Source organism: Globicephala melas, chromosome 2, assembly GCF_963455315.2.
Source record: "Globicephala melas chromosome 2, mGloMel1.2, whole genome shotgun sequence".
NCBI classification, from domain to species: Eukaryota; Metazoa; Chordata; class Mammalia; order Artiodactyla; family Delphinidae; genus Globicephala; species Globicephala melas.
This window is the reverse complement of record NC_083315.2, coordinates 103381051-103406482: the sequence shown is the minus strand read 5'-3', so window position 1 is coordinate 103406482 and position 25432 is coordinate 103381051. Positions and strand designations below refer to the sequence as shown.

Here is a 25432-nt window from a genome sequence, read left to right as displayed (position 1 = left end):
CGCCACCAGGGAAGCCCTTCTTCTGCTTCTTGCATCACCTATGTTTGTTATTGTCATGCTGGAGCTTTCCTCAAATGTCCAGTGATCCTTTGTTGGGGAGTCAAGATGTTGCAGGAAAATAGGGCATGATAGGCTGGTCAGGTCCCAGGTCTCAGGTGAGTCCCCGGAATGGGCCACCAAGTGAGGGTCCTGGCTTTTCAGAGCAAAAATTCAAGAGTGAGCCACAGTAAAGTGAAAGCAGGTTTATTTAGAGAGGAATACACTATTCCATAGGCAGAATGCTGTCCACCTCAGAAGGCGAGAGTGGCCCTGGGCTGCAGGGGTGGTTAGTTTTTATGGGCTGGGTAATTGCCTATGCTAAGTGGGAGGAATATTCTAACTGTTTTGGAGAAGGGGAAGCAGTTTTCAGGAATTGGGCCACCGCCCACTTTTTGGCCTAAAATGGTCAGCCTCTGTCGTCATGGCGCCAGTGGGTGGCTGTCATTTAGCATGCTAATATATTACAATGAGCATACAATGAGGCTCAAGGTCTATTGGAAGTTGAATTTTCCGCCATCTTGGGCCTAGTAGGTTCTAACCAGTTTTCGTCGTATCCTCAAGGGCTATGTCATTCTTTTAAAGGTTGTGTCCTGCCCTCTTCCCTCCTGTCTCATAGGAAACTAAGCTGCACCTGGACTTTAGGAGGAAAGAGAAAGATCTAAAGTGTTGGCATCTAAGGTCCTTGTCTTAGTCAGGGTTCCCCAAAGAAACAGAATCAGTAGGAGATATATGTGTGTATATATATGGGGGTAGGGAGAGAGAGAGATTTATTTATAACAAATTGGTTTACTCAATATGGAAGCTGGGAAGTCCCATGATCTTCTGTCTGCAGGCCAGAGGCTCAGGAAAGATGTTGGTGTAAGTCAGTCTGTGTCCAAAGGCCAGAGAATCAGGGAAGTCAATGGTTTAAATCCCAATCTGAGGGGTAGAGAAGGTGAGATGAGATGTCCCAACTCCAGCAGGCAGATAGGAAGCAACAAGGGGTGAATTCCTCCGTCCTTTGCTTTTTCTCCTATTCAGGCCCTCAACAGATTTGATGATGCTCACTCACGTGAGGAAAGGCAATTTACTTTAATGGACCCGTCAATTCAAATGCTAATCTTATCCAGAAACACTCTTACAGACACACCCAGAAATAATGCGAACTCTGGGTACCCTGTGGCTAGTCAAGTTGACACCTAGAATCAATCATCACAGTCCTTGAGGTTCTTGAAGGCAGATGGTGTTTGTCGCCATTATATTCCCTGTATCTATAGCACAGTAAACAGTTGATCAGTATTGGCTGAATATGCAAGTGAAATTAATTGAGCACATCCCTGTATATGTAATAAAATTTCTATTAGAATTTATTTCTCTATTAATCTGATTAATTGTGTAGTATTGAAGATTTCCTAAAAGACCACATTCTCTTACTATAGATTGTACGTTCTACATCAGTGAGCTCCACACTGTAGCCTTTTATTTTTTATTTTTTATTTTGGCTGCGTTGGGTCTTCATTGCTGCATGCGGGCTTTTCTCTAGCTGTGGCGAGCGGGGGCTACTCTTTGTTGCGGTGCGCGGGTTTCTCATTGCGGTGGCTTCTCTTGTTGCAGAGCACGGACTCTAGGAGAGCAGGCTTCAGTAGTTGTGCTTCACGGGCTCTAGTTGCTCCGCAGCATGTGGGATCTTCCTGGAACAGGGCTCGCACCCGTGTCCCCTGCATTGGCAGGCAGATTCTTAACCACTGTACCGCCAGGGAAGTCCACTATAGCCTTTTAGATTTTTGTATTTTCTTCCCAACTTTGCTTCACAATTTTAGTAGTATAGGAGATGACGGTTAATTATCATGATTTGGTGAGAAAGAGGTGAGAAATTAAGCCATATATATATAGTAAAGATCTTTATTGGAGTATAATTGCTTTACAATGGTGTGTTATTTTCTGCTTTATAACAAAGTGAATTAGTTATACATACACATATGACCCCATATCTTCTCCCCTCTTGCATCTCCCTTCCTCCCACTCTCCCTATCCCACCCCTCCAGGCGGTCACAAAGCACCGAGCTGATCTCCCAGTTAAGCTATATTTTTAAAAATTGCTCTTAAGTTTAGTTTTTGGCATTCCCACAATTAAGACATTCTTGGATGTGAAGCCTGGAAGGGAATACTCTTTATAAAATCTCCTTTGGAACTTAGATTTCAACAATTGGCAGTAAATGATTAACTTTTATCTTGAAAATATACCTTTACTCTCCTGATTCAAAGTGCAATAACTATTAAATAAATATGTATTTATTGAATTCCTTCTATATGTCAAGTACTGCTCTGGACATTAGGGAGATGATGATAAAGAAACGAGCAAAGATTGTGTTTGTTTTTATAGGAAAATGTAAACATATACAAAGCTAGAGAAGACAGTATAATGGACTCCTACCTACCCATCACCCAGCTTAAACAATATCAACTCACAGCCTTCTTTCATTGATAAACTACCGCTCTATCACTTCCCCTTATATTATTATTATTTTTTTTAATTTTTATTTTTTTTGCGGTATGCGGGCCTCTCACTGTTGTGGCCTCTCCCGTTGCGGAGCGCAGGCTCCGGACGCGCAGGCTCAGCGGCCATGGCTCACTGGCCCAGCCGCTCCGTGGCACGTGGGATCTTCCCAGACCGGGGCACGAACCCGTGTCACCTGCATCGGCAGGCGGACTCTCAACCACTGCGCCACCAGGGAAGCCCCCCCTTATATTATTTTGAAGCAAATCCAAGACATCAAATTATTTCATCCATAAATATATTGGCATATATAACTAAAAGATAGGGACTTCCCTGGTGGCGCAGTGGTTAGGAATCCTCCTGCTAACGCAGGGGACACGGGTTCCATCCCTGGTCTGGGAGGATCCCACATGTCACGGATTAACTAAGCCCGTGCTCCACAACTATCGAGCCTGCGCTCTACAGCCTGTGAGCCACAACTACTGAGCCCTCATGCCACAACTACTGGAGCCCACATGCCTAGAACCCGTGCTCCACAACAAGACAAGCCACCTCAATGAGAAGACTGCAACAAAGAGTAGCCCCCGCTCGCCACAACTAGAGAAAGCCCATGTGCAGCAACGAAGACCCAATGCATCCAAAAATAAATAAATAAAAGAAGACACCCTAAAAAAAAAAGATAAAGATTCTTTACTTATAACTATAATATCATTTCCCTACTTACATTTTAACAGAGGAAACAAGGAACAAACAAGCAAATGAATAATGTTAGGTAATAATGACAAAAAATAGGTCCAGGTGATGGAATAAAGATTGATTTTCTATTGGGTGATCAGAGAAATCCTCTGCAAGGTGACATTTGATGAGAGATAAGCCTAACACGAGGGAACAGAGCATGTGACTGTCTAGAGGAAGAGTGTTCCTCACAGAAGCTCCAGCTAGTGTAAAGGCCTGAAGCAGAGCTCGGTGTTCACAAGAATAGGAAGGAGTCTGGAAGGACTAAGTGGAAGGAAGATTATACGGATATGATTTTGGAGTGGTCACCAGAGGCCATGAGAAAGATGACTTCAGATTTGATTCTAATTAGGTGTGATGAGTAGCCGCTGGAGGATTTTGAGCAATGGAGAGATATGACCTGATTTACGATTTTTAAAAAATATTTATTTATTTATTTGGTTTCACTGGGTCTTAGCTGTGGCTCGCCGGCTCCTTAGTTGTGGCAGGCGGGCTCCTTAGTTATGGCAGGTATGTGGGATCTAGTTCCCTGACCAGGGATCGAACCCAGGCCCTCTGCAATGGGAGCTCGGAGTCTCATTCACTGCGCCACCAGGGAAGTCCTTGACTTATGATTTTAAAGGATTATTCTGGTTGCTCTGTTGAGAATGATGTATAGGAGGACGTTTTAGGACAACAGGTGTCGAAACAGGGAGCCCAGTGGAATAGTCCAGGTGAGAGCTGGTGAGGAGGCGGTAATAAACCAGGGTAGTAGCAGTGAAGATGGTAAGAAGTGAGTCATTTCTAAATGAGTTTAAATTAACAGCTAACAGGATTGGCTGATAAACCAAATGCTGAATAAAAGATAAGAGAAAAAGGTAAGTCAAGGTTAACTCCAAGATATTTGGCCTGACCAAGGAGTGCCATTTACTAAAGTGGGGAATACTGGAGGAAGAGCAGGTTTGAAGGGGCATGCAGGCACTGGGCTTTTTAAGTTTCAGATACCTATTAAACATCCAACAGAGACATCATGTAGACAGATAGCTAATTCTAGAATTTCTGGGAGAGATGAGGGCTGGATTTATAAATTTGGGAAATATCAGTGTGTAGATGCCACTGAAAGTCATAGGGCTGGATGAGATCACCCAGGTAGTGAGGGAGGATAGAGGAGAGGTTGGGAAGAGAAAAGGATCCAGCTGAGGAACCTAAGAGGCCAGTGAGGTAGGGGAAAGCCAGAAGAGTGGATCCCAGGAGCCAAGGCTGCTGTGAGATCAGTAAGCCGAAGACTGAGAAACGCTTGCTAGATTGGGCCCTGCGGTGGCTACTGGTGACCTTGACAGGAATGGCTTCATCATGGGGATAGGGACAAAAGCTTAAGACTAGTGGATTCAAGCATGAATGGAGGTGAAGAAGTGAAAACAGGGGAGCAGAGAAGTTGGGTGGCAGCTGAATAGGGGAGTAAAGTCAAGGGAGGTTCTGTTAGTTTTGTTTTTTTAAACAGAAGCTGTTACAGCATATTTGCATGCTGATAGGAATAATCCAGGAGAGAGTAAAAAACTGATAATGCAGGAAAGAAAGGAGTAATTGCAGGAGCAAAGTTCATGAGTAGGTAAGAAAGAACAGGGAATCGAGTGCACAAGTCAGGGAGATAGATACACAGGAGCATGGACACCACATCTGTTTCTATGGGAGGGGAGGTCGAGTATGTGGGGAAAGATGTACAGATTTAGTGGTAGGAGGATGTGGATGTTTTCTTCCACTTATTTCTATTTTCTCACCATGAAACAATAGGCAAGAATGTCAACTGAAAGTGAGGATTTGGGGGATGGTGTTGCTTTGCAGAGAGGAGGAGATAAGTGGAAGAGGCAATGACTACAGGACTGTGGTAGGATCGCTGTGCAGGGTTGAGGGCCTGCTTGAGATCTGTGCTCTGTAAGAAATGATCTTTAAGTCAAACCCTGGATGGTGTTTTTCCCCTCTTTCCACAATCCAGTCCCTCTCCAGGCACTGAGGACTACACCTTGCTACAATTAGTCGGCACATCAGTCCATCAGTTATTATGTGATTTATGCATTTATTATGCATTAATGCACATCACCATTCATTCATTAAATTATATATTTTTTAAAATTTATTTATTTTATTATTTATTTTATTTTTGGTTGCATTGGGTCATTGTTGCTGTGCGCAGGCTCTTCTCTGGTTGTGAGGAGCGGGGGCTACTCTTCATTGTGGAGCACAGGATCTAGGCACGCGGCCTTCAGTAGTTGTGGCACGCAGGCTCAGTAGTTGTGGCTCACGGGCTTGAGAGCACAGGCTCAGTAGTTGGGGGACACGGGCTTAACTGCTCCATGGCATGTGGAATCTTCCCGGACCAGGGCTTGAACCTGTGTCTCTTGCACTGGCAGGTGGATTCTTAACCACTGTGCCACCAGGGAAGCCCCATTCGATTATATTGATTGAGTGCCAGGCACCATTTTAGGTACTGGGGTTACAGCAATGAACAAAACAAATCTCTGACCTCAGGGAACTTCTCTTCCACATCTTAAAAGACAGGAACTCTCAGGACTTCCCTGGTGGCGCAGTGGTTAAGAATCCGCCTGCCGATGCATGGGACACAGGTTCCAGCCCTGGTCCGGGAAGATCCCACATGCCGTGGAGCAACTAAGCCCATGTGCCACAACTACTGAGCCTGTGCTCTAGAGCCCGCAAGCCACAACTACTGAGCCCGTGTGCCACAACTACTAAGCCCGTGTGCCACAACTACTGAAGCCCACCCACCTAGAGCCCGTGCCCTGCAACAAGAGAAGCCACCGCAATAAGAAGCCCACGCAATGCAACGAAGAGTAGCCCCTGCTCCCTGCAACTAGAGAAAGCCTGCACGCAGCAATGAAGATCCAACGCAGCTATAAATAAATAAATAAATTTATTTTTTTAAAAAAAGACAGGGGCTCTCATCTTTGGTAAACACAAATCTTCAGTGAAAACCAATGAGGAGGTGGAAGTTTCCATATTTAAGTACTCAGAACTGAAGTCACCTAAATCCTTAAAAAGAATACCAAGTCGCCATGACAGATGGGCCCAGTGAAGGAGTGAAGGACATGCAGCCTGCCTCAGGGAATGCATCTTTACTTCCTTCCCACTGGTGCTGGGCTGGCTCCATGGAATCTGGCCAAGTGCAGCAGACAGAACAGTAATCTGCTGGAATTTTTATCTCTAGTGTCAGAGCAAGAATTCATCGTTATCCCAGAAGAGCATGAACTAATGGACCATCATAACGGAACAGGGTCTGCTCCATCCAAATTCTCAGGACTACATAGACCTTACAAGATACAACTTCCTTTGAATTTAGGAATATGTCCGAAAGGCAAACAGAGCATACCCTGAAAAGGGCTTATTAACTGAGGGCATCTCCTCATTTCATCTTCCTTTTTTTCTTACCTGTTTTGGCCTTTTCTTTCTTACTTCCTTCTTCTTTGCTCACTAATTTTCATCTGCTTTCCTTTTTTTTTTTTTTGCAGTACGCGGGCCTCTCACTGTTGTGGTCTCTCCCGTTGCGGAGCACAGGCTCCGGACGCGCAGGCTCAGCGGCCATGGCTCACGGGCCCAGCCGCTCCACGGCATGTGGGATCTTCCCGGACCGGGGCACGAACCCGTGTCCCCTGCGTTGGCAGGTGGACTTTAAACCACTGCGCCACCAGGGAAGCCCTGCTTTCCATTTTTAATTAAATAAAGTCTCTTAGAACCACTAGCTCAGGAAGCCACTGTTTGACTATAGGCAGTGGTCGCTGGAATTCTAAGAAGAAAGCTGGCTTTAATTGAAATCAGGGTTTCCTTCTGACTCTGGGCAGGTAGGTGCGAGAAGAAGAGTAGAGTGGGAGCATGGACTGTGAGTTCCCTCCCGGAAGAGATTTGGGAATTCTCTTAGTGACCTCAGACCTTATAGCTCTGCTACAAAGAACAAGAATAAAGTGCTTGTCTATTGGGTCCAGAAAAAAAAACGTCAAGGGAATTCCCTGGCGGTCCGGTGGTTAGGACTCGGCGCGTTCATTGCAGGGGCCTGGGTTCGAACCCTGGAACTAAGATCCTGCAAGCCGTGCGGCACGGCAGGAAAAAAAAAAAGTGAGGAATGGAGTGAATGTGCTTTGTGCATTAACTCTACCCCTTTGCATTAACAGATACTTCTTACCTGTTGTTTCAAAAAGGGAATATTGAAACATGACAGCGTTTTTGTTCAGCTACCATACAAGCAGCATGCCCCCATGCCATATCCCTCTTTGTGCAGTAGATGTCAGCCTCACACAGCCTTTCTCTTCCTAAGTACAGATTCCTAAGAAAACGACCCTCTTACCCACCCTTTCCCTGGGTAAAAAGATCAATTTCTTCCCATTTTCAGCGTGAAAAACAACAGTAAACAGTGACTCAGATATTGGAAACAGAGTTGTACTAAAGTACTTGGAAACTAACCAAACCGAGGACTATGGGAAGTGGTGACAAATGGAGGGGTGGGGGCAGATTAAGACCTGTGGATCTCACTGATGTTAGGTGTGGCATCAAGGTGGGTCTCTAAAAGCACAGTTATGACACCAATTCAAGAAGCGTGGACATGGCCCTGATCAAAGGTCTTCTGTTTCCCTCAGAAGAAGCTGAGGCATCAGCAAGTAGCTGTAATGTCCTGGGAAGATCTCAGTGTAAACCATTGATATCCCACTTGTCCAAAGGTGTCTTATCTTTGTCCTCAGGTAAGACATTCTCTGAGCTTCAGCTTCCTAATCTTTATAATAGGGAAAAATTACAGCCTTGTCTCCCCGAAGTATTTAATGAGGGGAAAAAAAAAATCAAGATATTGTGCAGAAAACAGTTTGTAGATAATGTACTATTTAAATGTAGACAACAGATCTAAAATTATAAAGGCAAATGTAGAATTGAGTTATGAATAAAAAAGAATTCAGCACTAAAAATTTAATAACCTTCAGTTAATTATTTCTATAGATTTTTCTCAACATATCTCGCGAAGACTTTTCTTTCTCTCCTGCGCTCAATGTTAACCATGTGGAATTTTGACACACTTAGGATTTATTCCACAAAAAGATCCAAACCTGAAGGAAGCCTTATAATATGAATAAATGGTCCTGTTTATTTAGGGGGTGGGGTGGGGAGATTCCTTTTCTACCTTTTCCATTGTACCATTAATAGACAATCATAAGCCACTTATAAACTCCAAGTGCAAAAGAAACAGAAATATTAAATTTCAAAAACACTTTCTTTCCAATTGGGTGTGCTTAATACCATTGCATCCCAAAGTTGTATTTGATCCCACTCCCCCTTTAGCTTCTTAGTTCATACGTTGAGATGGCTAAAGCTTACCATATTGTGATCAGCTAGCACCAGTTTTGGCAAGAGACCTCAAATTCATCACATTCATGTTTTATCTCGTATTATATCTACACCATTTGAATTGAAACATTACTGAAGGAATTCATGTTTGAGAGCAGAAAGATTATTTGTTTTATAACTTGACATTGAAATTTGAGCAGAAGTCTTCAAACCAGATGGTTGATGCTTTCTGATATTGTCAGGAAAGGCCAAAAGCAATTCAAAATTTTTTCATTTCCCATGACTCATCCCCTCCCATGGAGTTCTGTGCTATATATTCCCTGCTTTGTCTGTTCTTTTTGTTAAAAATCCTTTTTACATCACCACCCCACTTTTTTTTTTTTTTTTTTTTTTGCTGAGGCTTTCAATTTGCTATATCTTGAACTGCAGAAGGAGAAGCTGTTGAACTCCTAAACTTTGAAACCTCTTAATTCTTACTGAGTGTTCAAGGGGGCGAAGTAGAAAAGATTGCTGATTGGACTTTACCCCATGTGGAAAAGCCCTTCCTACAATAGCTCAACAATCCCCATTTTAAGGAATTATTTACTTCCCTTAAAATCCAAAATCTTTTGGAACATTCTGTAAAAAGTGAGGCCAATTTCTGTACTTAGTGGTCAGCTTGGGGAACTTTATTTTTTAGACCCACTTTAAAATCAAGTGCTTTTGCATAATGTATGTAATACAGATTCAAAATAATTTCATTTTAGACTTAGTGTTGTCTGCTATATTGCTTCTTGCTGTTTTTTTCAGAGTACTTTGCAATTATAAATAGATGTCATTGCTCTCACATAAGGCAGTAGTTTCTGGGTAAAATTCTTCACAGAAGCCAAGATACAGTATCAGTATGGAAATAAGTCATCTCTTAACATAAACAATCTGCTTCATGATCAGAGAGGTGCTTATAACTCCCCACTCCCACTCCAGTCTGCCTTTCTAATAATTTATAGATGCAAAAATATTAGAAGCTGTAAAAGGCCCCATTCCACCAGATTTTGTGTCATTCTTTCCTGGGACCAGAGTGGGGGTCTTTCCCCCCCGTCCCCCGCCCCGTTTCAGATAACACTAAATAAGAGCTGCGAACGCTGAGGCTGCCACCTCTTCCGGGTAATTTTGTTTCCACGCTACTCTTCACAGCTGCTCACAATTATACTAAATGAACCTCTTTACCATTATTCTTAATTCTTTCCATTCCCCTCTCCCACCCTGAGTTTCCTCCTATTTTCAGATACTTGAAGATAATGTCCCTACAGCCTTCTCTCCTGTATCCTCAAATCTTCCAGACATAAATATTTTAATACATTCGCCAGTGTATTTCTGATGGTACTAAAGTGTCTGCACAACCGGTGCCTTATTTATAAAGCCCACATCTGCTGAAAGACCTGTAATGCTATACCAGCTCATGAAACTCTCCCGGAACGGTCGACATAGGAGGATTTTTAATACTTCCACTACCTACAAAGAGAAAGATGGAGAAAAGAGAGCCTATCGATTACAAAAGGAAATCTGTTAATCCATCTTCTCGGTGATCTTTGGCGGCTGTGTGCTGCTATTTACATTGAACAGAAAGGAGGAGACAGAGGATGGATAGGAACGGAGGAGGTGGGGGGCGGAGCTAGCTCAGCACATAAAACCCCTCGCTAAAAGGGGAACACGTTCGTTTGTGCCAGAGCCACTCTCCTGTAACCACGGGAGATGGGGCAGTCTGTGCCGTGAGGACGGAGATCGGAAGAAGGAAAACAGGGACAAGAAAACAAGCGAGACCGAAGAGGACATCTGGAGAAAGCGGAAGGCAGGAGACGGGGAGGGGAAAGAAACCCACGCCAGGTGGAAACAGGACCTAGAGCAAACCGGTCGGGTCCACGTTGTTTCTGGGAGAGAAGAGAGTACGGGAGGATTGCCTTTTTTCCTGTCAGTTAATGAAAACTACTTTTATCCTCATCATAAAAGAAAAGGGTAAGGGGAGGTAAAGACAATCTGTTTTCTTAGGGGAAGAGCTGAGGGAAATCCGGACTACCTCTTTGAAGCATCTGAAATAAGCCACTGCCTGGTACACATTGCTGAAAGGTCCTGGTTTCTGAAGAGCTACATCCTTTTTCAGGAGAATTCCAGCCGGAGTAGCTGGTACAGTTCTATTTTTATATTTAAATATCTATGCCTCCCCCTTGCCGCCCCCAACAACACTTTCCTTGTTTGTAAGCACGAGTGACAAGAAAGTGTCACGGCAGAGTAGGAATATTTTCATTTTTCTCTTTTATCTGCCTGGGTCTTTTTTTTTTTTTTAAAAGAGGGTAGGAGTGGTCCTTATCACATCACGGAAAAGGACGTCTCCATTTGAAAGGCTTTCTCTCTAAATATATTTACATCCATATGCATTAGAAAGAGAGATTCCTTTCGGAGGTTGAAATCCTACTGAGAAACATGGAAAAAGGAGCCAGGCACCGAAACAACACTGGAAAGAACCACCCAGGTGGGAGCGAGTCGGAGGCCAGCCCCGAGAGTTCTGCAGGGGGCGGAGTGGCCCTGAAGAAAGAGATTGGATTGGTCAGTGCTTGTGGTATCATTGTAGGTGAGTCCAATTCCTTTCCCCACCGACCACTCCTCCCCGTCTGGAGGTCCTCTTGTAGAACCTTAACCCCTCATTCCCCCAGCCCCCGTAAAGCACTATTTCTACTTCCTGCTCCCTTAGAAAAGAGTTGTCATTCACCTGTGCTGTAACCTATTCCCACTGGTCAAGTTTGAGGTATAGGAAGTGCTGTATGTCATACATCTCTTCCTCCAAACCCGGCTGAGAAGTTCTGCCCAGCGTTCACGGAATGGAGCAAATAGGGGCACACATCTGGCTGATGGTCATTGTTGCCTGGGAGCTTGTTGAAAATATCGGTCTCCGGGCTCCACACTTGAGGGTTCTGATTCAGCTGACTTAAGGTAGGGCTGGGGAACCTAGATTTTTAACAGGCTTTCCTGCAGCCATCTCCTTAGCAGGCTGTGGACTGGCTTTTGAGACATACTTAGTCACTGTTTCATTGTTTACATTATATGAGACTATGGGCCTAGGGGGTGTGTCATAATAAAAATAGCTACAAACAGCAGTATAAGAATGCTTTGCCTTTCTATAGCTTTTACACCTTATACAGCACTTTCTCTTGGCAAAGCACATGTGATAGGGCTGTTATTCCCATTTCACAGATGAGGAAATAACTTATGGAAGGAAAGAAGAGACAGATTTTGCTTTTCTGTACATGTAAATGTGCAGTTGGCAGTTTCTCTCGTCGCTTGATGGGGTCCATGTAGCATCCACGTCTCTTAACATCCACGGAAGACCCTGTGAGGTTCTCAAAGGGAAATGGGAATAACTAGAATGGGGAGTCCGGCTGGGAGGCTTTGAAACTGGGGGAGCCTGAGTGTCCCCAAGAGTGCCAGTGCAGGCCACTCCAACCCCCTAACTGTACTCTACCGGGCAGGGGGTCCCAAACATGGCTCCATCTCGAGATAACACATATTCCTCTTTCCAGAGAGGCCCTAGAGATCGATGGGCAATGGGTCATTACTGTCCTCACTCCAGAGGGTGAGAGTTTCTTCTGCTGTCTTTGGTAGAGGGCTTTACCTTTTTCCCAGAGAAGGGGGCATGGGACAGTCAGGACAGATAGGTTTCTGTGCAGACTTCCTTTTGAAGGCATGTAGTGTCCTGGTGCCCACAGCACTTGGATAACCCCATGGTCCTCATGGTAGCACAGAGGCATTTTGGCACCTGAGCAATGGTGGCACTGGAGAACACCCTTGAAATCAAATCAAATCAGTACAATATTCAGATAGTCCTCTTCACCTCTACACCCAGCCTTCATACATCACATTATCTCCACTCTGCTTTCAAAGTGGAATCCCACTTTATCTAATTCTCTGACTCTGGGAGGTTTTCCAGGCATCTACAGTTTTAAGAAAGGTAATGTTATTTTAAACAATTATAGTCATGATTTGAATCTCTCATGACCTTTTCTGTCTCTCCCTTATTTCAATTGCTCTAAAAAATGAGATCAGCAAAGTACTCAATATGTATAGCACATGCCAATTTAAGGTCTGTAAATAGCCCAGAGCCTGTTACCTCTTTCACCCGTTTGACTGAGAGGATTAAGAATTTTCCCCCCTTTGGGAAGGTTCTGTTTTATCCACAGAGTGCACACCCACATACACACAAGCACAGTCAGACCTCCTTCCTGCCTCAGCCTTGTTCACCCACCCCTACATATGTGCAGGTATTCAAAGGTAGAGAATATTCTCCTATATACTGAGCTTGTTTTTGTCTCTTCCTTTATCGTTTGTCTAAGACTATGAAGAAATGGGCGTGTCCAGGTATAAGAGATATAGTTTTAGTTGGGTGAATGCTACTACTGATTTGTCCACAGCCTCATGGATAGCACTTCACAGTAAGAATAGTCCCAATGCTCCCATTGGTATTATAGCAACCAGAATAATAACTCTGGTGGTCTATGGTGAAAAGAGATCCCAAATATGTGATTTCAGAGAAATCAGGATATTTTTCCAAAGTGCAAGAGTCCTTGTACCGTTAATAGTCACGATTGTATCTCCATTTAAGCTGAGGTACACATTTCCCCTTTAGGGTGATGCGGAGATGAAATCCTTTCCATTTCCCCTCCTGTGTGGCTGTTGATTTACAAATGTGCTGAGTAGCTGCCCTGTCCTCTAGAGGGGTTTCCGAGTGGATGACAGTGAGTCACGTTTTTTCAAGGCCAAATGCAAAAATAGAAATGGCATTTTTCACATGGAATTCAGTGATCTGGTGTGCACTGTCAACACTGTGGAAGGAAGAGAATTTGAAGGCAAAAAGAGAAAGGAAATTTCCTAAGGTCATGAGGTATGGGAAAGTAGCAACTGCCCCAAATCTATCTCATATCCAATTGACTTAGAGGGATAAGTTAAACTATGTTTCATAAAACCTCATAAAATTTCACTCACAATCGTCATTGATGATTTAAAGTAGGAATAACAAAATGGCAGGTGTTACAAGAATATAAAATGAACTAATAGAAGACTCATGCCCTAGAATTATTTATAATCTGACTGGGGAGATGAGATTTATATACATTAGACAGAGAACATTGAAAATTTATGATACGGTTGAGCTGTGTAAGGAGGACAAAGTTAGGTGAATGGTGAGAAGCACAAAGAGAGAGAAGTTCTCACCCAGAACTAGATTAAGAAGCATCTTGAAGGACATGGAGAAAGATGGAGTAGAGAAGGTAATTCTGGGAGATTCGGTAGGTAGACGGAAAATGACTAAACTGTGATTTCCTCGAGCAAAAAAATGTGTCGTATACGTCTCTGAATCTTTAGTGCTCAGCAGTGTCCCTGACATGAAACAGTTACTCAAATGATTGTTGAATTTAATTGAGCCTTGGACAAAACTCTGAAGAGCGTAGTAATAAAAAGTATTTATCTGAAGGGCTCTTGGGAACCTGGCTTGAAAATCTTTAAGCCAGGAATAATTTCATCAACTTAGAAATGAGGTTGACCTGTTTTTAATTTTTTAACATCACCTCTGCCCTAATCTAACCAGGCTATTGCTCTCCACATACTTGGCCAAGGAAACCTGTTGGCAACAGGTGAACTTAGATTTCTCCATGAATGTGGAGTCTCCCCCAAATCTAAGGAGAGTATGAAGGAGCAGCAAAATTCATTAATTGATGCTATCAAAGCTACTGTTAATAGCTGTCATTATTAAACACTTATTATGTGCCAGACACTGTCCAGTTTCCAAACATACATTGTCTTATTTATCCCTCACAATAATCCCGTGTGGTAAGCACTTCCTCGCCCTTCATCCAGATAAGAAAATAGAGGCTCAGAGGGACAAGCAACGTGTTGAAGGTCACACAGCTGAAAAGTATTGAAGACTCAAACCTAGAGCTTGTCTGAATCCTGAATCAAGCTTGTAAGCATTGTTCTCTACTCTTTTAATTTTCGTGTCCTAAAAGAGGTGTTTTCATTTAGATCCTGGGCAGAGGTCCTTATTTGTTTTTATAGATGGAGCAGTTAGTGTTGCATTCCAGGTGAGGAAGTGTCCCAGTATAAATGAGAACTGAGCAATCGGCTGGGAGTGGAAGAAGGTACCGTTCTGGTACAGCTGCAGGAACACTTGTGGGGGAGCCTGAGGTGCGCTGGCTCAGCTACTGCAGGATGTGATCAGCACAGACCACGCTCCCATTAACTCTCCCACATGCACACCTTTCCTTTCTGGACCAGCATTCTTTGCAGCCATGGTAGAGGTGCCCACAGAGTTCCTGGCTGTTTAGGTCACTTTATATCAGTTATGTATTTAGGTATGCACCCAGAATCTAGGTCTGAAGGCGCTAGTTCAGCTACAGAGCCTACAGAAAAGATTCATGATTTGTTAGACCATTTTGTTTTTAACACAATGTATGTTTATGGGGTACCTTGGTATATTTGCTGCAGAGCAATATTGGATGCAGGTCTAGCTATTAGACCGCTCTCTTTCAGCTAACAAGATGTTTAAAAAATAGTATTTATTGAGCTCTTACTAAATGCCAGTTCCTGTGCTATAAACTCTTTACATATATTACCTTATTTAATCCTGACTACAGTCCTATGGAAATAGGTATTATAACTCTATTTTATTTTATTTTATTTATTTATTTATTTTTGGCTGCATTGAGTCTTCGTTGCTGCACGCGGGCTTTCTGTAGTTGCAGCAAGAGGGGGCTACTCTTCGTTGCGGTGTGTGGGCTTCTCATTGCGGTGGCTTCTCTTGTTGCGGAGCACGGGCTCTAGGCGCGCGGGCTTCACTAGTTCTGGCACGCGGGCTCTAGAGTGCAGGCTCAGTAGTTGTGGCGCACGGGCTTAGTTGCTCTGCAGCACGTGGGATCCTCCCGGACCAGGGCTTGAACCCGTGTCCCCTGCATTGGCAGGTGGATTCTTAACCACAGTGCCACCAGGGAAGTCTCTATAACTCTATTTTAAACATGGGGAAATTGAGTCACAGAGCTGGGAAGTAATTTGTCTGGGATCACACAACTGACTACTGAGATGGTCTGACTCCACAACCAAAGCTCTTAGCCATTCCCCGTTTCTAATTGGTAACCAAGAGAGGCAGGAGGGAGGCTGGTGTGTATGTATTGTGTGGTGGGGCAGTGGGACATGCAGGACCATAACCCTGACACTGGAGTCTGGAAAGACTGTGGATGTCTGATGCTGGAAAAGTTGGGGGGAAACTTCTTTTTTTTTTTTTTTTTCATCTTTATTGGAGTATAATTGCTTTACAATGGTGTGTTAGTTTCTGCTTTATAACAAAGTGAATCAGTTATACTTTTTTTTTTTTTTTTTTAAGGGGGAAACTTCTTTTAAAGGCTATTTGTCAACAGAGGAGTGTGGCTATAGGTATAACCATACTCAAATGGCACTGGACTGATTTGGAAACATTTCAAGGCCAAAAGATTTTCAGACCCGTGTGTTTTTACGCCACTTTAGAAAATTTTACATTTTAGTCTCTAATTTGATGTATTAGCTTCCTAATCCCCAAAATGTCAATTGGATGTTAACCAGAGGCTGGAGTGTGAAAATTGCTTCTCGAGTTTGTACTTCAATTTTTTTTTAAACATGGAAGGATTAGCATTTGGTTCATTCATGATGAAAGCATGTTTAAAACTGTCATTGTTCTCAAAGAAAACTCTGAGACAGAAGCCAACTTGGACACTTGTCAAAACAAACACATCTTAGCGAATAGAGAAACGCTATACCCAGCGGTGTAATAATAATAATATAAGTAGCTACCATTTCCTGAGCACTACTATGCACCCAATTCGTAGTACCTGATCAGTGCTTTATGGATATTCTCATCTAATCCCATGAAATAAGTACTGTGGTAGAAAGGACGGCATTGAATGAATAAGTAACTGAACAGTGGCAGAGCCAGGATTCCCATCCAGGTCATTGAACTCTGAAGCCACCGGGCTTAATCAAAATGCTCCACAGCATGGAGCTCAGGGCGGCTGGAACCAGGGATCTTGTTGCTTCGTGCCAGGAACCAAGGAGCTCGAGGAGCAAGCTGGTTGAGCCTGCTACTGTCAGGGCTGCAATATGTTCTCTCAAAGAGCAGAGTTATGCAGAATAAGTGAGTAGCACGAGACACTTAGGTTAGGGAAAGAAAATAGAAACCCAGCAGGTAAAAAAATATGTTCCAAGAAACAGAAACAAACAGCCCATTCTGTTTAGAAAAACAGCAACAACAAAAACACCCTGTACCCAGATCAGATGACCTTCTCAGAGAGGCCAACACCATATATATCACTTTTTCTGAATGAAATCGGCTTACTGAAGTGGCATGGAGGTATGGGGCAGGTGAGGCTTTCAAGTTGCCCAGCAAGGTTTTCTGCTTTCCTCTGAGGGTTAATCCAGCAGCGCAGCTGCCTGCAAAGAAACGCTTCAGGAATGTCTGTTGTTGCTCTTGTTGTTTGGTGGTTATTTTTGGGGGGGGGTGGTGAGGGATTATCAAAAAAGCAGGCATGAGCAAATAATCCCAAGAATATATTCTGAACCACCCCAAACAACAGAAAGTTAGGAGTCCATCCCTTCTAATTTTTAACTCCCAGCTGAGCGTACAGAGCAAGAAGGATCATGCCTTGTTCCCCTCCCAGAACTTGCCTGCAAAAGAGCCCTCCCCACCCTCACCCCCCCCACCAGCTCTTCTCCCTGGACATCTGGAATGGAAAAGTGCAGACAGCTCCCTGGCTCAGGGGTAGGGACTGCTGGTCATAGGATCCGGTCGGCCCATATTTTAACATTTCGCAAACACTCATTCAGCGTTATGTGCTAGGCCCTGTGCTAAGCACCAGTAAATTTTACTTCTAAGAAGCCAAATTATCTCTCAAGTCTATTTTAAGCTGTTTCATTTATAGAATGAATGAAGTCTGAGCTGAAAAGCTTTATCGATTGCATCTCATCCCTCATCCTTCCACACGGTCATGAGTCTTCCCATTGGTTTGCTCCCTGCTGTAAATATCTTCAGCATTACCAGTGATGTCACTCCTGGGGAGAGGATTTCACATTATGCCTTAAGATGTTCTGGGCAACCTCACACTGAGCAGCATATTGTGAAGGCCGATTACCCAGAGGGTGTTCCGTTGCTGCAGAATTGTTAGTGTACTTTTCTCAGTATATATAGATTTTCAAGGTGTCTGCTTGTACATCTGTGAGATGCGTACATTCTTTAGCTGCCTCTTTAGAGTACAATTCTGCATAGGGTGTTGACTCAGCAGCTGATACAGCCAGGTCAGGTTGCCTTAGGGATAAGGAGGCGTTTGTTAAGTGGGCCCTGATGCTGGAAGTAGGAAGCATAGAATGAATTTTTCCATGATTTGTATTAGCATGTTGTGGAAAGGGAGGAACCACTGATGATATCACAGAACAGGAAGAGCTTTGTAGATAGTTCTGGATTTTTAAACTACTTCCCTATTTACAAGCTTGGTAACCTGGAACCAGTTAATTATCAGTAAAATAGAAATTTCTTGTGGAGTATTAAAATAAGGCTGGTAGGGCTTCCCTGCTGGCGCAGTGGTTGAGAGTCCGCCTGCCGATGCAGGGGACACGGGTTTGTGCCCCGGTCCGGGAAGATCCCACATGCCGTGGCGCAGCTGGGCCCGTGAGCCATGGCCGCTGAGCCTGCATGTCCAGAGCCTGTGCTCCGCAGTGGGAGAGGACACAACAGTGAGAGGCCCACGTACCGCAAAATAAATAAATAAAATAAAATAAGGCTGGTATCCTATGGTATATGTTCAGTAAATATTAGTTTCGTTCTCTCCTTTAAGCTCATCGTCCACCACCCCCTCTTCCCCCAATCCCCACTCTCACCCCACCTCCACACTCATTAATTCTGGTTTAGAAACGTAGATTAGATTAGGTTGATTGGGTGATGGGAAGAACTGGCCAATTCAGCCCAAGTCTGACCCGTTTATCAAGCAGCCAATGCTTTTCCTTTTCTCTCTGTTGACTTGAGTCTACTTACTCAATCAGCTTCTTGTGCTTCCCCTGTTCCAGGAAGCTTTTTTTGAATAGCCTCCATCGGTGACCTTTTCCATCCCTAACATCTTGTCATGAGTCACAATTGCGCTCATGCAACTTCTGCTGTCCCTGGTGGTGTCAATTCTGTGTCCACATGCATCATGTTCACTTCTCTGCACGATTCCCTGAGGGCAGGGACTGAGTCTTTCTCATTTTCACATCCCCATGTATTCAGCCTGGCACAGGGTAAGTGCTCAGAAAGTATTTGTTGAAAAATAGCAGTCAGTCTAAGCCAGATCATACATTAGAGACCTGTCTGCCAGCAATGTGAATATGCTTTATTTTTTTGGCTGCATTCGGGATCTTAATTCCCTGACCAGGGACCGAACGTGCACCCTCTACAGTGGAAGCGTGGACTCTTAAACAATGGACAGCCAGGGAAGTCCCTGAATATGCTTAACAATACCGTACACTTAAAAATGGTTAAGGTGGTAAATTTAATGTTGTGTGTTGAAAACAAAATTTTTTAGCTTAAAAATGAGTTATTCCCATGAACAATAAATTTTTGCACTTAGCAAAAAGCAAACAAAACACCAAGCACCCAAATCTCATTTAAGTTCAGATTTGAAAAGGACTTTAGGAATTAACCAGATGATGACAGGCTGATCTCAACCTTGGCACTATTACCTTTTGGGCCAGATACTTTGTTGTTTAGGGGGGGCTGTCCCATGCAGCATCCCTGGCCTCTACCCACTAGATGCCAGTAGCACCGCCTCCCCAGTTGTGACAGCCAAAAATGTCTCCAGACACTACCAGTTGTCCCCTGAGGGTGGGGAGATGGTGCAGAATTGCCACTGGATGAGAACCACTGATGCAGACAAAGCCTCTCACTGCTGGTGCCTGGTTTCCCAACCAGACAGGGAGATGCTGGAAGCCCGATGTGAATCCTTAATGGTCATTTTTGAGGGCTCAGCACTCTTAGCCCCTCAGGCCAGGATGCCTGTCTTTTAATGGCTAGTGGATGGTGGTTGGCTCCATCTATGTTAAATGGCTAGTGGATGGTGGTTGGCTCCATCTATGTTAAAAGTCCACGTGTGAATAAGTGCTTCCCAATTACCTTTCGAAGCAAGCATGTACAGAGTGGGTGCTCAATAAATACTTCTTGAGATGTAATTACCTGTTGGCCACCTGCCTGTGGCATCTAAAAATTGTACCCAGACAATGCTTCATGGTCCTGGCTCTGTAGTGCTATTTCAGAACCAAACTTCCAAAGCAAGACCATTATTGGTGTCTTCTAGAGATTATTTCTATCCCTACGGCTCTAAATCCTAGTAGCTTCTTATATTTGCTGGCATTAAACAGATTATAAAATGTTTCCACGCATGTGTGATCACATTTCATCCCCACAACAACTCTGTGAGGTAGGCAAAGCGGGAGCAAGTATTCCCATTTAACAGATGCAGTAGGGACTCTCAGAAAAATTCAGGTCACACGGCTTATGAGTGGCAAAGCAAGAACTCAATGGCTCCTCCAACTCTAAGTCTAGCACCCATTTCACTCTTTAGCATGGAATCCGAACCAGCAGAGTCCTAGAGCGCCTTCCACATCTCTGTTGGGCAGGAGATGGCAACATCACAGGGTGTGTGTTGGAGTCGTGACCAGCCGTCACCCTGAGGTAGCTGTTTGTACAGTCCTGATGGGAAATAGACACAGGGTGAGAGGCATGGTGAGATTCCAGGCCTGCCATGAGGATCAAAGCCTGACCTCGATATGCTGACCCTACTTCCATGCTGTTCCCCTAGTCCTGAAAATCCTGAGACCCTCCCAGCCACTTTGTGGGAGAAGCACAAAGAAGGTTCACCTTGGCTTTCTCTGGACATCATAGAAAAGGACAGAACCTCCAAGGGCCAGGAGAAGCTCTGGCTAGATTCCAAGAGGAGCATGAGTCAGTAGGAAAGGCCAAAGCCTTTTGGATTTGAGAGTCTCTTGGGCATTAGAAGTCTGTAATTCCATGCCCTAGGAAATTCTTTGATGGCTACAGCATTCTAGCATGGACAGGCCTGGAAGTGAGTAAGGCCTTAATATGAATCACATGGGTATTTGCCCACAGGTGAAGTCAGCAGTTATTCATGGCAAATGTGGATTTTCTCAATTCCAGCAGTTTTTCTAGTGACAACTTGCCCACTGATACAACTTGGCCCCCTTTTTTTTCTTTTTTTTTTTTTTTGTTGGGGGTAGGAGTTTATTAATTAATTAATTTATTTTTGCTGTGTTGGGTCTTCGTTTCTGTGCGAGGGCTTTCTCTAGTTGTGGCAAGCGGGGGCCACTCTTCATCGCGGTGCGCAGGCCTCTCACTATCGCGGCCTCTCTTGTTGCGGAGCACAGACTCCAGACGCGCAGGCCCAGTAGTTGTGGCTCACGGGCCTTGTTGCTCCGCGGCATGTGGGAATCTTCCCAGACCAGGGCTCGAACCCGTGTCCCCTGCATTAGCAGGCAGATTCTCAACCACTGTGCCACCAGGGAAGCCCCTAGGCCCCTTTTTTTTTTTTTTTTTTTTTGCGGTACTCGGGCCTCTCACTGCCGTGGCCTCTCCCGTTGTGGAGCACAGGCTCTGGACGCACAGGCTCAGTGGCCATGGCTCACGGGCCCAGCCGCTCCGCGGCATGTGGGATCTTCCCAGACCGGGGCACGAACCCGTTTCCCCTGCATCGGCAGGCGGACTCTCAACCATTGCGCCACCAGGGAAGCCCGCCTTGGCCCCTTTTTAATGGAGTGGTTCACTTGGCTTTTCTTTGCCAGAACAAGCCAAGCTGGACCTCATCGTCCAGGCATTCTAGGACTGATTTTTCACTAAAGAAGATCTATGTGATGAGATGGTTATTTTCCCAATTGGAGTGGATGAAAGAGAGGATTGAAACCCTGACCTCCAGTACCTTGGCTCTACCAGGCAGTTGGGCATCTCATTCTTGAATGGCTTTGTAGATGATGAGCCTAAGAGGAAAACAATGGAGAAAAAAAAATCCCTGCCATAATCAACTTTCTTCCAACCTCTCATCAAGAAAGGTTCATAGCCAAGGTAGAAAAGCCCTTTCCCAGTTCTCCTTTTTCTTTTTTTCTTTTTTATAAATTTATTTAATTAATTTATTTATTTCTGGCTCTGTTGGGTCTTCGTTGCTGCACGTGGGCTTTCTCTAGTTGTGGCGAGCGGGGGCTACTCTTTTTTGCGGTGCGTGTGCTTCTCATTGCGGTGGCTTCTCTTGTTGCAGAGCATGGGCTCTACGTGCGCGGGCTTCAGTAGTTGGGGTGCGCAGGCTCCGCAGCACGTGGGAGCTTCCCAGACCAGGGCTCAAACCTGTGTCCTCTGCATTGGCAGGTGGATTCTTAACCACTGCACCACCAGGGAAGCCCCCAGTTTTCCTCTTTCAAAGCCACTCCAGATAACCCTCATTTGGACAGTGTAAAGTTTAAAAGCCCTGCAGTTAAGGTGTGTGTTGTGTAATTTCTAGAGGAGAGGCAGCTTGGAGTAGGAGGAACCCTTGGACCAGGAGTCCAAGGTCATGCCTCTCGTCCAGGCCTTGCTACCTATGCAGTATGTGACTTTGATCAAGGCTCTTCACCTCTCTGAACCTCAGTCTTTGCAAAGGTAAATAGGGATGATAGTGCCTGACCTGTGCACCCAAGAAAGTAGCTGTGAGAATCACGTAAGGTAATGGACATGAACATTTTGTAAATCATCATTGAACGTGGTATTGCAATAGAAGGAAATAATCAGATCTGTGTTCCAGTTCTTTAATAAGCATCTTCTGTGAACCATTCTCATTGACTATAGGGTGGAGCATGTAAAATTGACAATTTTCAGGGAAAAGCTTAAGGCTGTGACAGAAGATTTAGGTTCTAATCCAGTTACTACTAACTTACCCTGTGATTTAGGCAAATAACTAACCTCTCTGGGTCTCAGTTTCTTCATCTGTAAAATAGGAATAATAATATCTCCCTCATTTTCTCCATTTGGAAAAATGAGAATAATAGTTGCCCCACTTTCTTTCCCCATAAATTAAAGATGGTAATAGTAGCCAGTCTACTCAGCAGTGAAATGAGTAGGTTGCTTTACTCATTTGCCTACAGTAGACACTTGACATATTTCAAAGCTTTTGGAGGCTCCAGATAAATAGGTATATTAAATTGCTCTGCGGAGATCAGTTCTAGATTGACATCAGACATCATTTATTCGGTAAATATTTATAGAGTGTTTACTATGTGACATTTCACAGGTAAGCAATACAGTTTCTGCTTTCACAGAGCTTGCAGTCTTAGTGGGGTAGATATATATTAATCAAATAATTACACTAAAGATTGTATATAATAGGCACCACTTTTTAAAAATTTATTTTTATTTATTTTTTTATTAATTTAATTTTATTTATTTTTTATACAGCAGGTTCTTATTAGTTATCTATTTTATACATATTAGTGTATATATGTCAACCCCAATCTCCCAATTCACCCCACCACTCCACCCACCGCCCCCCCCCCATTTTCCCCAATTGGTGTCCATACGTTTGTTCTCTACATCTGTGTCTCTATTTCTGCCCTGCAAACCGGTTCATCTGTACCATTTTTCTAGGTTCCACATATATGCGTTAATATACGATATTTGTTTTTCTCTTTCTGACTTACTTCACTCTGTATGACAGTCTCTAGATCCATCCACGTCTCTACAAATGACCCAATTTTTTTTTTTTTTTTAGATGTTGGGAGTAGGAGTTTATCAATTAATTTATTTATTTTTGCCGTGTTGGGTCTTCGTTTCTGTGCAAGGGCTTTCTCTAGTTGTGGCAAGCGGGGGCCACTCTTCATCACGGTGCGCGGGCCTGTCACTATCACGGCCCCTCTTGTTGCGGAGCACAGGCTCCAGACACGCAGGCTCAGTAGTTGTGGCTCACGGGCCTAGTTGCTCCGCGGCATGTGGGATCTTCCCGGACCAGGGCTCGAACCCGTGTCCCCTGCATTAGCAGAAAGATTCTCAACCACTGCACCACCAGGGAAGCCCCCAAATGACCCAATTTTGTTCCTTTCTATGGCTAATATTCCATTGTATATATATATATATATACCACATCTTCTTTATCCATTTGTCTGTCGATGGGCATTTAGGTTGCTTCCATGACCTGGCTATGGTAAATAGTGCTGCAATGAACATTGGGGTGCATGTGTCTTTTTTTTTTTTTTTTTTTGCATTTGCCTGCAATTTGGTCAAATAATATATATATTTTTAACATCTTTATTGGAGTATAATTGCTTTACAATGGTGTGTTAGTTTCTGCTTTATAAGAAAGTGAATCAGTTATACATATACATATGTTCCCATATCTCTTCCCTCTTGCGTCTCCCTCCCTCCCACCCTCCCTATCCCACCCCTCTAGGTGGTCACAAACCACCGAGCTGATCTCCCTGTGCTATGCGGCTGCTTCCCACTAGCTATCTATTTTATGTTTGGTAGTGCATATATGTTGATGCCTGTCTCGCGCTTTGTCACAGCTTACCCTTCCCCCTCCCCATATCCTCAAATCCATTCTCTAATAGGTCTGTGTCTTTATTCCCGTCTTACCCCTAGGTTCTTCATGACACACGTGTCTTTTTGAATTATGGTTTTCTCTGGGTATATGCCCAGTAGTGGGATTGCTGGGTCATATGTTAATTCTAATTTTAGTTTTTTAATGAACCTCCATACTGTTCTCCATAGTGGCTGTATCAATTTACATTCCCACCAACAGTGCAAGAGGATTCCCTTTTCTCCACACCCTCATCAGCATTTGTTGTTTGTAGATTTTCTGATGATGCCCATTCTAACTGGTGTGAGGTGATACCTCTTTGTAGTTTTGATTTGCATTTCTCTAATAATTAGTGATGTTGAGCAGCTTTTCATGTGCTTCTTGGCCATCTGTACGTCTTCTTTGGAGAAATGTCTGTTTAGGTCTTCTGCCCATTTTTGGATTGGGGTGTTTGTTTTTTTGATATTGAGCTGCATGAGCTGTTTATATATTTTGGAGATTAATCCTTTGTCCATTGATTCGTTTGCAAATATTTTCTCCCATTCTGAGGGTTGTCCTTTTGTCTTGTTTGTAGTTTCCTTTGCTTTGCAAAAGCTTTTAAGTTTCATTAGGTCCCATTTGTTTATTTTTGTTTTTATTTCCATTACTCTAGAAGGTGAATCAAAAAAAATCTTGCTGTGATTTATGTCAAAGAGTGTTCTTCCTATGTTTTCCTCTAAGGGTTTTGTAGTGTCTAGTCTTACATTTAGGTCTCTAATCCATTTTGAGTTTATTTTTGTGTATGGTGTTAGGGAGTGTTCTAATTTCATTCTTTTACATGTACCTGTCCAGTTTTCCCAGCACCACTTATTGAAGAGACTGTCTTTTCTCCATTGTATATCCTTGCCTCCTTTCTCATAGATTAGTTGACTGTAGGTGCGTGGGTTTATCTCTGGGCTTTCTATCCTGTTCCATTGATCTATATTTCTGTTTTTGTGCCAGTACCATATTGTCTTGATTACTGTAGCTTGGTAGTATAGTCCGAAGTCAGGGAGTCTGGTTCCTCCAGCTCTGTTTTTTTTCTCTCAAGACTGCTTTGGCTATTCGGGGTCTTTTGTGTCTCCATACAAATTTTAAGATTTTTTGTTCTAGTTCTGTAAAAAATGCCAGTGGTAATTTGATAGGGATTGCATTGAATCTGTAGATTGCTTTGGGTAGTATAGTCATTTTCACAATATTGATTCTTCCAATCCAAGAACATGGTATA

General features: G+C 43.7%; 1 protein-coding gene across 1 annotated transcript in view; it reads left to right on the top strand.

The window, feature by feature from the left end:
• The first annotated feature begins 10240 nt into the window (after positions 1-10240).
• The window catches only part of SLC7A8 (solute carrier family 7 member 8), a 56245-nt gene continuing 41053 nt past the window's right edge, over positions 10241-25432 (top strand). The window contains exon 1 of the mRNA XM_030854553.2: positions 10241-11171. Coding sequence (XP_030710413.1) covers positions 11024-11171 — 148 coding nt within the window. The 5' untranslated portion in view covers positions 10241-11023. The remainder of the gene's footprint in view (positions 11172-25432) is intronic.